The sequence below is a fragment of the Centruroides sculpturatus genome, unplaced genomic scaffold, assembly GCF_000671375.1.
Source record: "Centruroides sculpturatus isolate CEXI.00-Female unplaced genomic scaffold, Cexi_2.0 scaffold808, whole genome shotgun sequence".
Taxonomy (NCBI): Eukaryota; Metazoa; Arthropoda; class Arachnida; order Scorpiones; family Buthidae; genus Centruroides; species Centruroides sculpturatus.
This window is the reverse complement of record NW_019384985.1, coordinates 180,623-193,134: the sequence shown is the minus strand read 5'-3', so window position 1 is coordinate 193,134 and position 12,512 is coordinate 180,623. Positions and strand designations below refer to the sequence as shown.

At 31.3% G+C, this 12,512-nt stretch overlaps 2 protein-coding genes across 2 annotated transcripts; one reads left to right on the top strand and one right to left on the bottom strand.

The window, feature by feature from the left end:
* The first annotated feature begins 578 nt into the window (after positions 1-578).
* Positions 579-1,719, top strand: LOC111632887 (histidine-rich glycoprotein-like). Its single transcript, XM_023377412.1, has 2 exons — positions 579-799; positions 868-1,719. Exons 1-2 carry the CDS (start codon positions 773-775, stop codon positions 1,717-1,719), a joined length of 879 nt encoding a protein of 292 aa, XP_023233180.1. The 5' UTR covers positions 579-772.
* Positions 1,720-8,382: 6,663 nt separating this feature from the next.
* On the bottom strand, positions 8,383-12,309 carry LOC111632886 (histidine-rich glycoprotein-like). Its single transcript, XM_023377411.1, has 2 exons — positions 12,160-12,309; positions 8,383-9,447 (listed from the first exon to the last, which is right to left on the bottom strand). The coding sequence occupies exons 1-2, from the start codon at positions 12,307-12,309 to the stop codon at positions 8,515-8,517; spliced, it is 1,083 nt and encodes a 360-aa protein (XP_023233179.1). The 3' UTR covers positions 8,383-8,514.
* Positions 12,310-12,512: the final 203 nt, after the last annotated feature.

The following is a 12,512-nucleotide window of genomic DNA, read 5'->3' as shown; positions in this document are numbered from 1 at the left end:
TATATATATATATATACATACATATATATAAATTAATTGCATTACTTAAAGGAAATCAACGAGCATTAAGTACTTATCTTTTGAAAAAAAGTTTTAACTGTTATTAATAACTAATAAAATTTCCCTATCCATAAAGATATGCATCATTACATGAAAAATAATAAGCTTGCTTGTTCTGCCTTCTTAAACACAATGTTTTTTGTGTATTATTTACATTTATTTCGAATATTATTTTATTACAATTTTTAGCATTTTTATTTCGTACTTATTAATTTAGTTAGTTTTAAAATCTATCTTTTCTGTACAAAATACAATATACTTTTTAGGTGTGAATAATCAATACACTTATTTTCAAAATTTTAAATACTATGTTATCATTTTATATTCTGACAAATTTACTCATTTTTGAATGTATAATGATTATACACATCTCCAAAACTCACTAAAATAGCGTGAGTAAATTAAATTCCCTTTCACTTTCCATTGAAAATAGAACTATTCAATGTACAATTTCTCACACTTTGAACTTATCAACAATGTAAAAAAACGTGTATTATGATTTGTTTTACTTCATGAATCTGCTTCTGTCCTGGATATTGGGGCATGTCCGAGCCTATGACAGGATGACACATTTGGCGAACCGTTTAGATGATGTCGAGTATTTAAAGTGACTCTTTCCTCTTACACTTAGCAGTTATAATAAAATATCGACGGATTAGTAAATTGTAAAAAATAGGATTTATCTATTGAGTAGTCAGGGCATCTGTATAGCATGATGCTTTTGCCTACTAAAATCTGGGTAAGTTTAATTTTATTCTGATTTACAATATTTTACATGATTATTAAATTGGTTATTTTATTTTTTAGAGTCGAATTGGATTAGTTTTAGTTGCTGCTGCTTTATGTAATAGTCAGCCATTACTAAAAGATGATGAAGAAATTGTTAACGTCGAGGTTGTAGGAAAAGAAAAGGCAGCTAATGATTTAGTAGCGGCAGCTTCGCATCACGATCACGATCACCATGATTCTTCTCATGGTGAAAAATATGAGCATGAGGATCATAGTTGGAAAAAACATCATAGTGAACACGAAAAACACGATGAAGGACATAAGCATCATGACGGTGAACATGGTGATTGGGGAAAACATCACGATCACCACGAGCACGATGAAGGCCATCATCACGATGATGAACATGGTAAACATCATAAAGGTCATCATCACCATGATCACGATCATGATGGTGAGGAGCACCATGAAGAACACCACGGACATGGCCATCACCACCATAAACACGGAAAGCATCATCATCACGACCGTGGGCATAAAAATCACGGATTTCATAAAGTGTATCACAAAGAAGAGCAAGGAGATCATGACTCCTACCATGATAATCATCATGAGGGCGACCATCATGATAATCATCATGAAGATCATCACCACCATAAGCATCACGGAGCTAAGCATCACGATCATCATCATGGAGAAGAACATCACCACGATAAAGAACACGGCCATCATCATCACGATCATGTTAAAGGACACCATCATCATGATCATGGACACAAACACAAGAAAGGAGGTCACCATCATCATGAAAGCCATGATCATGGTCATAAGGGACATCATAACGACCACGAAGAGCACGAACACGGTGGACATGGCGAAAAACATTATGAAAAACATGGCCACAAGGATAAACATCATCATCATCATTAAAATTTATTTTAAAACGAAGGTTAGGGACTTAAAATTGATTCCAGATAATCTTTAATTTATAAAAGGGCAGGAAAAGCAAGTCAAGAATCATTTGATAAAAATTAATATTTAAAAAAATTTTACTTATTATTTTAAAAAGCTTTATGTTTACTAGTCACTTAATATTCATTTCATCATAAAAACTGCTTAATTATCGCTTGAAACATCTTCCAATTGTATATCTATTCGGTTAAATAAATACTTTTATAGAGATACTTTTCTTGATGAAATTTTTCTGAAAATTTATTTTTATTAACCATGCAATAATTTACACTGTTGATTAATTCTCACGTTATAAAATATTTTTAACATAAATGAAAATATAAAGCTACTAAAATTGAATATAAAACTTTAAAACTGCATACGGTACTATTTTCGAGAATTATTATTACATTATTAAATATGCTTATGTATAATTTAAAATAATAATTATTGAAATCAATAAAAATTTGAAAAGAAAAATACAAAATCAAAAAACATGTTATAATGAGAAAACTAAAACTCTTCAAAGAAATATAAAGGAAAAAAAAAATTGTTTTTGTTGACTTTCTCCATTAATCATGCTTGTCCGTCATAATCTTGGTTTCATCTTAAAATATAACTCGTAAACTTAATCATCCTTGTATATCAGACATATCTGAAACTTCAGTTTTATGATTTTTTCTTAACAATTATAACTCTTAATCATAAAATACCAAACATTGATAAGTCAGATCATTAAACAAAAATTAATATTTTCCTAATAATAAAATATTGAAGTGCTTTCCAATAAATTTAATTTGATAAATATTTATATTTCTTACTTATTTTAATTTATTACAAGCGAAAATTTTACATTTAATTTAATGTGTACCATACGTTTGTAAACGCACGGTACACATTAAACGTAATTAAAACTTGAATTTATAAACAAACATACTCTAATAAGTAATTTTTAAAATTCAGCAGAATAATTTGTTTTTAAACAAATCTTAATAATAATTAATTACCATTATTATAATTAACATCATTCAATTAAACTTCACTAAATTTCCCTTATTATTTTCATAAAATCATCAAAGCTATCAAGACGAAGTGGAGTAATATAATCAAACTACAATATTGAAGTTACGATCTAATTAACCTTTCCTATATTTGTACACGAACTACGCAGTTTTATTACAAATAAATAAACCCATGATTTTAAATATTTAAAAATGTTATAATATAATTATCAAACTGACCTCGTATAATATAATTGTTACAGAATTTATTATATAACGTATAAAATCGCAAAACAGAAATGCGATTTACACGGTCTTATTATTTAAAAATCAAAAAATTTTTAAGTTTTATTATTTGCATTACAAGGGTAAAAATTGAAATAATACATTATATTCTCAGAATTTAAAAAGGTTGAGGTTTAAAAAACAAAAGTAAATACATTTTAAGAATGTAATCAAAACAGATGACGATCGCACTTATACAATCACTTAATTTATGTATATACAGTATTATATAAATTAAGTGATAAATTTGTAAACGTGAATGCAAAGAAATGATTCACTGCGTATAAAAATCCAGCAACGAGTGGAGTAACTTTTCCGGCAAAAAAAAATTATCAATTTAGTGGCGCCATCTGTTACGATATTTTATTAAAAGAAACTTTTTACATTACTAATTATTATATATTAGTATAATACATTTTATTATATACAGTAATATAGAGTATTATATGTTTAAAAAAAAAGTGTAAATGCAAATAATTAGTGAAATCTTTAATTGCGACTCTACTCACCAGTCTGTCTCCAACCCCTCAACCTTTAACCACCAAAATTTAATAGCATAAATTTCCCTAATACACAAATCTCCCTGCAAAATTTCAGAAATTTTCGACAAGAGGCACAGGAGTTATTAAGTTTCAAAGTGGGTGAGCAAAATCGTGCCCCCAACACAAAAAAAAACAAAAAACATCCGATGTTTTTTGCATTTCTCACGTTTCAGGGTTCCTAGTCAAAAAATGTAACTCTTCAGAGGTCAATTTTTGACCGATCGCCACGTTTTCCATCTGTTATAGGCTTACAGTATATAACAGCCGGGAAAGTAAAAACAAACCTATTAACAATTTCTCGTTCTGATATTGGACCCCCAATTGTATAATATACAGTAAGACACAGAAATCTCATCTTGTAAACAAAGTTTTGGTATTAATGCATAATAATAATATGTTTTCTATATACTTTAGATATATTAAATCGGATGTCAGCAAATTTAAATCAGAAATCTGCATTTTAATTTAAACGACGTAATACGCGTTATATTTGCTAGCGTGATAATTTATAAGCGTTTAATATTTTATATAGTTCATTATTAAATAGATATAAATTTAAAGTTGCCTTCAGTAATGAAATAAAAAAGTGAACTTTTCAGCAGCAAAGATCTTTTACAAATTCAAGCATACCTACTATAATTTTTATTATTATACGAGGACAGATCAAAAAGTAATGACGCTACACAGAAAGAAACGACAAATTGATTTTGAATCAACATTATTTACATGCTGATTTTCAAAATATCTTCCTCCGCGCGCAATTCACTTGTCCCAGAGTTGCACTCACTTGTGGAAGACAGGCTACATAAATACCTTCTATGAAAGATTATTTATTGAAATGACGGATACATAAATATTTTTCGAGTTCTTGAAAAAGCCAGAAGTCACATGAAGCAATATCAGCTGTTAGGAGAATAAAGGATGCTCTGTATGCTATCTTTGTCCAGAACGTCTTGCATTTCGCGGGCAATATCGTCGTAATGAAGATTAAAACTACTACGTAAGACATTTGCTCAATATGGGCCGTTTACGATGTTATTATGTTTCGTAGCATGTAGATAAACGATGCCCTCATAATCAAACAAAACAGTTATCGCCATCTTACCTGTCGACTTAATAGCTTTTGTTTTCTTTGGGGTGATGAAGAAAGATGTTTCCATCCACTGTTTTGTTATTTCTTGATGGAATTATAATGATATGCTTTCTTCTACTGTGATAATGGTTTACAGAAAGTTTTACCATACACGCGACGTCTGACTTTCAGTTACATCACTTATCACAGTACTGTACATAAGACCTAAAAGTGTATTAATGATTACTTTCACGTTTTTGTAGGAAATTCATTGAATTTTCTATGATCTACCTTGATAATGACTGCAGTCATATTAAGTATGATTTCTGTCGTCGGTGCTGAAGGTCTCCCTTTAGTGAACGATCTTCTACCCTTTCCCTTCCTTCGCTGAATGTTTTTTGCCAGCAAAACCCGTGCTATCATTTTATCTCGAAAAACTGCTGCAAGTTTTTGATCCCAATTTCCCCAAGCACACACAAAATTTAATTGTATAGCGCTATTCCAAAGATGCTTCCATTTCAAACTACTGTTTCTCGTAAACTTCATGCAACGAGACTACGTTTATAATTAAACGACATCAAGTGACAAACAGGAAACCAAGGAAAAGTAGCGCCATCTCTCCAGTTTTCCCATTAAAACATATGACTTCATTTCCAAATAAAGTTTACTTCTGGGCTTTATGTTGCACATGTGGGAACATTAGTGTCATTACTTTTAGTCTAGTCAACGTACTTTTATCGCAAACTATACACTGTACTGTACATGCCTTTACTAACAAGTAAATCAAAGTACTAAATATGTATTTGCCTTCACAAGTACTAAAAAGAGAGTAGATATCTTTCTACACAGTAAATATTTGAACTGCAACTAGTAATTTGCATCCCGAGATATTAAACGAAATAGATACCAACACACATTCATATATTTTTTTTACTTTTTGACATTTTTGGATTCTGACGGTCTCAAATCATGGAGATTTGCAAAAAACTAGGAGGGTCGAATTTGATACGATTCAAACACTTCCCCTTGTTACGTACCAGTACATATCATAGCCGGAAAAGTAAAAAAAGATAGAATAGAAATACAAATACAAATACCAATCAAGAAAACTGGAAAATATAGTACATCTTTCTTTTTTTATAAGATCTAATTACATTTATCTATGGTATCATATAGTTCAAACAGTATTTATAATGACGTAACTCGATTTCATGATACTGAGCCAGCCTATTCTTCATAGATTATTTACAAGTAGATTCCCCTATAACACTGTTGATAATTCCGTGTTATATGAACTCCATGTTGTACGAGTCACTTAGATTTTACAAATACGAAAGCCGTTCACAGCCCGGCACACGTATTTGTAAAATTTAAGTGACTCGTACAACATGGAATTCATATAACACGGAATTATCAACAGTGTTATANCAAATACCAATCAAGAAAACTGGAAAATATAGTACATCTTTCTTTTTTTATAAGATCTAATTACATTTATCTATGGTATCATATAGTTCAAACAGTATTTATAATGACGTAACTCGATTTCATGATACTGAGCCAGCCTATTCTTCATAGATTATTTACAGTATATTCCCCTATAACACTGTTGATAATTCCGTGTTATATGAACTCAATGTTGTACGAGTCACTTAGATTTTACAAATATGTGAGCCGTTCACAGCCCGGAACACGTATTTGTAAAATTTAAGTGACTCGTACAACATGGAATTCATATAACACGGAATTATCAACAGTGTTATAGGGGGGTCTACTGTACAGTAATTACGTCACTATAAATACAGTTTGAACTGTATGATACCATAGATAAATGGCTAACATACAACACTTAATTACACTTCATACATTCACCAAATGTTTTATATCAGTGGTAAAAGCGTGGATCCGTAGCATTTTGCAGTAAAATTCTACGGTATTAAGTATTAATATGAGTAGGCCTATAACAATTAGGCTTATCACTGATTTAAATATTTAGATTCATTTCAAGTAAATATCGAGATAAAAAACTCATAAAATACGTACCATGTCTAACATTTCCCTTTCTGTAATTATTACAAGAAGTAATAATGTAAATCTGACTTGAAAAGTTGAAAATTCGGCCACAGAAAAATGAACTTTTACACGTCGCCATTTACAAAGCAGACGATATCATTAAATCGGATGTCAGCAAATTTAAATCAGAAATCTGCANTTGCGCTTTCAATTTTAATTCGAACAAATTTTTTTTTAATTTTTTTAAAATTAATAATTAGCGCATTAATTGTGAAAATAAATTATCGTATCATTTTAAATATTTTTAATTTAGAAACACGAAACTTTATACGTTAAACCCGCTGATAATCATAGACATTCCTGTGTTATAAAGTAGAACATCCATAATTAAGAAAGTAATATTTATATTTTTAATTTATATTATTTATTTAAAAATAAGATGATGATTAGAATTAAATTTACAAATTAAAAATTATCACTAGAATAAGAGTTTATATCGTTCTTTAGTAAATTTTTATTCGATGTCTATGATACATTCGCTAGAGTAATTCGAAGTTTCTATTAATTGTCACTAGATTTTAGTCGATTCGGTTTAATAAAAATAAAAATAAAATATTTTAATAAAAGTGCTAAAGTTTATAAGTTATCGGCAACTAAGATAAATACCAGTAACATAACCAGGATGGGGCTCGGTATCCGAACCTCTCATCTTTGAAAATAAATAAATTTTTAAAAAATCAAATAAGTACAGAAGAATATTTGATGTGACAAACCCACTTATACGTATGTATATGCAATATCTAATACTTTATTCACAGCGCTAATGGTTTGGTTTATTTGTTTACGACAACGCGACACCTGGGCGAGTGTTTCTCGGGAGGACTTTCTTTGTGAAACCGGTCCCTATTGTTACAAATGTGAAAATAACCCGGAAAATTCCACGTGGAAAGTCTGTTGGCGAACCCACGACCGAGTACTTCAGTGGTTTTATTCACTCCTTCACTGGTGGGCTACAGCGCTAATGGCTACATCCACAGTGATACAGGAGTGAATGTAGATTGGCACGTTCTTATTCCTCATAATATAAATTCTAGTTACATTACTAATAAATATAAATGTTTTTCGTTACTATAAAAACCTGATTTAACGAATTAAAAGTGGGATCTGTAACTTTGTCAATCACAGTCCGAACAATTTATTAAAGAGAAATTGAGTGATTATTTGAAGTCAAAGAAATTCACAAGAAGGATATTAAGTATAGTAGTATATATGTTTAAATCTTTAACATAAATGAAAGTTATTTAATAGAGACTCGGTAAAATCGGTATTTATTAAATACGAGAAACAAAGCGAAATTTTATAAATATAAAGTTTATTGTTTGTTTTTCTTTAAGGTACTTCAAAAGATTGATTTTTGCAGTTCGCCATTTTAGGCATAATACAAATTATTAAGATGCAGTTCGAAAAATATTCATCCCCGTAAAATACTCGATAGAAAATAAAATTATTCAAAACTGAAATTATTTATTAAAATATGTTTTATTAAAAAACTGTGTGTATTGCTTACATATTTTTATAGAAAGCGAAGCTCAATAAAGCATAATATTGTATACAATAACCTATTAATATATAATACAGAACAAAACAGATTATAAACATCTTCCAATGTTAATATGAAAGACAATGGTTTCAATTTTACAAAACTGACAGAGTCCTCCTGCTAGATCCTCCTAAGAAAGCTCGAAACATGATGTTCCTATCTCTTTCTTTCCATATAAAACTTGTAGCGCAAAAAGCATGGCAAACGATAAATACAGAACACGTAATCCAGTCCATTTGTTAAAACGTTCTCAGATATAAATTAGTGATGACCATGTCCTCCGTATCCTCCGTGATGTCCACCATATCCCCCGTGATGTCCACCGTGTCCTCCATGATGTCCGCCGTATCCTCCGTGGCCGCCACCGCCACCTCCTCCACTACTGCCGTGGTGTTTGTGACCGTGTCCTCCATGTTCGTGATGTTCGTGATGATGATGGCCACCTCCGTGTTTATGGTCGTGGTGTTCTTTGTGATGATGTCCGCCCTTCTTCCAGTCTCCTTCGTCATGATGGTGATGTCCACCACCACCGTGCTTATGGTATTGGTCACCGTGTTCATGTTTATCATGGTAGCCTTTACCGTGATGGTGCTTGTGGTGCTTGTCTCCATGAAATTTATAAGATTCATGATGATCCTTATGTTTCTTATGATGGTCGCTATCCTGGAAGTTATCGTGGTAAGATTTGTGATCTCCATGTTCTTCTTTGTGGTAAGTATTTTTAAATCCGTGCTTCTTGTGACCGTGATCTTTGTGATGGTGGTCTCCAGATTTGTGTCCGTGATGTCCGTGACCGCCCCATTCTTTGTGACCGTGACCTCCATGATGATCGTGGCCGGAATGATGATGACCTTCGTGATGTTTGCCAAATTTATCGTGATGATGACCACCTTTGTCCTGATGACCGTGTCCACCGTGTTTGTGCCATTCTCCCCAATCATCTTCGAAATGTTTGTGGCCGCCACCGTGTTCACCGTGTCCACCGTGTCCCTTCTTCCAGTGACCTTCATGGAAATCAAAGTGGCCACCTCCACCACCTCCTCCTCCGCCACCATGATGTCCATGATGACCCGATTCGGCAGCTATCAAGTCACTTCCAGATGCAAGAAGATCAGCTGCTTCATCATCAGGTTTTTCTTCAGCAACAGGCAAGGCCAAACAAACCGCAACCAGGAGACATACTCCCGAAAGTGTCTGAAAATTAAGATTTTAAACAAATATTATAAATAAAATCAATTCTTAATTATATCCAATTATCATAGAGTCGTTTCCTCGCATAATTCTTTTCAGACAAATTTTTGACTACTCTTGCGTGACTCAAGGAAGCTGTATAATAAAATATAAAAAGACCAAAAAAGTTTTTAAGGAGGGCAACAATCTATTTTGCTGTTTTAAGGATTGTTTTCGCAAGAGTAATCTCCTATAATTAACCTTCCTATTTGTCTGCATTTCTATTATTACCAATAAAATCATTAAGACAAGTCTATTAATTTGATCGTAATAATAATGAATAAAAATTTATACAATATTTTAATAAAACATTAGTAAAAATTCAACAAGATATACTCGACTTAATTTAAATTAACTGACATTACCAAAACATTGCTGCCTACTTATTAACTCGAATTTACTATTAAATAATAAATTTTGAACGAATTTTACCCAACAGTTAATCTTATCAACGTGTAAACTGATGATTTCCCTAAAAGATCATAAACCAAACACCGTTTACTTACCCAAATCTTTCTCATATTGAAGAGATGTTACTCTCTCTAAACCTATTCGAACTGTGATCTGAAGCTGATTTTCACATCCTTAAATACAGGTTGGAAAATTTTATGGCATCCAGTCGAAGCAAGGAAGGGTACCAAAAACTAAAAACAAGTAACCCCCCCGTTCCCTAGTACAGTCACGCCTTGATAGGTCCCTTTATCTCTCGATATACTATTGGGCGTTTGCATATGCATTGATGAATGTTATCGGGGTCAGTCACCGTAACTAGGAGTAACTATTTGTAGAAAAAAAGGCAGCTAATAAAAAAATTTTCTGTGATAATATTTTATAATGGATGTTAGTACCTATCCCTACTGGTAGGTGTTGTTTTCATTCACGTGCCAACATCCATGTGTTTTTAGAAACATCGTAGACAGGTACCATCCATAACTTAATATAGACTTATTTGTTTAAGTGTGTTTCACTTCAATAAATTCGTATTTTAAAATCTAAAATAAGTAAATATTTTAAATTAATNTATTATTATTTATTTCTTTATTTATTTACTTGTTCACTCTCTCTATATATATGCGGTATTTTCTTTGATTTGAGTTATGATTTTTTTTGCAGTTTTTGTATCATTCCTAACGATTTTCACTTCTCTTCGTTACTCGACATATGCAAATAACGAATGGCTATGCCCTCGGGGAACGTATCTCATTGTCTGTTCTTCTTGTTAGAAAGAAAGATTTTCTTTGCTATGACCCATCGACTTGTCAGCAACTGTTGTCTACTTATAAATTTAATACATAAAAGTCATCCCTAACAATACTTAGAAACGTAAGCAAATGTTTGTTCTTTTGTGAAAAATTATACGATATGTTAATTAAAATAAATTCCGAGTTACGTAAACATCTCTATTTAGATACAATAGAATACTTTAATTAATTAAAAATTTTTAAAAAATACTCGATAAAACGAGCGAAATAACATCGTACGAACATCGGCGGTACTCGGAATTACAAGTGAGACATCAAACATTAAAGATTTTAAAATGAAATTGTTTCTGCACAACGATTGGTCGGTGAATTTGAAACATTTTTGACGTATTTCAATTTCTTCGAATAGCCAGCGATCGTGGGCGTATCTTTCTATTTCTCCGCCCAATAATTATAAAAATATATTTCGATTATTATCTTTTGTATATTACACAGAACCGCCTGTGTTTATTAATGATATTTTTTACTTAATTTGATCAATTTTAAAGGTGATTTTGTTTATAATTAAGCTTTATTTATTTAAAAAAAATGTATATAAAAACTTCACGACACTATATTAAACTTGGACGTCATAGCGAACGTAATTATGAAAGGATGATGATAACACAAGATGGAGAAAGCTCCGGATCCATCTGCATTAAATTTTCTTTGTTAAACACTTGTGCAGATTCGTGGCTAGAGAGTTAAATTCAGCATAAATCAATTCTTAAAATATATTTTCTCAGTAGTTATCATGCAGAATTTTATTCAGATCGTTTGAAAAGTAGATTTTTTTTTTTCTTCTTTTCTTATTCTCTTCCAACAAATGAGGTAATAAAGTAAAGAAAAATTATGATACGATCCAGAATAAAACTATTCGAGTTTAGAATTCTATTTAGCTTCAGAAATTTCATAAAAGTAAACACACGAGTAAAGAGAAAAAAATATATAAGGTAAAGGAAAGTGTAATTGATAGGATAAAGACCATTTCCAAAAATGAATTTTTTTTTCTTGAAAAAAAAATAAAATAAATAAAAATCCGGTTGTAGAAATAAATGGAAAATGTGAAAAAAGCGTAACTGTTTGAGCCGTTCGTTGGAAAAAGACTTAAGCTTATGTAAATCCTATGTTCTACGCTTCATAAGGAGAAGGAGTCTCTTGTTGAGATGGTCCTAAGTAGCTTTCTGTGGCTCTTCGTGTTAGAAATGACAGAATTATCTTTTCTAGACTTGTAGACCTTTCAAATACAACATCGATTTTCCGGTGGCACTAGCATGAATTTTTTTTTTATTTTCACTTCTAACAAAATCGAAACGTNAAATATTGCTTATTTTATTTAATACAGTTATTATTAATTTAATTTAATAGTTAATATATTAATCATTAATACTGTTATATACACTACTACTATTCGTGGCCTTATTTAGACATTTACGACTGGGAGAGGTGACGACTGGAGGATGTTGATATTGCCTCTACTCTCCCAATGATCAAATGTAAAGTTCGAGAAGGCTGGTTCTCCTCTTTCATCCTTCGTTACACCTGCTTTACACTGCTGTATTTCTCTTAAATCCTTCTCCTTCATTTCCCCTTCTTTTAGGTAGATGAAAATCGACACCGGATATGAAAATCTTAGTGGCCGGAAGCCCTGATTAACTACATACGAACTTTCGGTATTGACCGGCAATTACGCGATTCCAATTAAAAATTTTTATCTAAATTAAAAATACGATTACAAATTGCAACCCAACATTGCGACGATATCCCAATAAGTAATATAGAATTTAT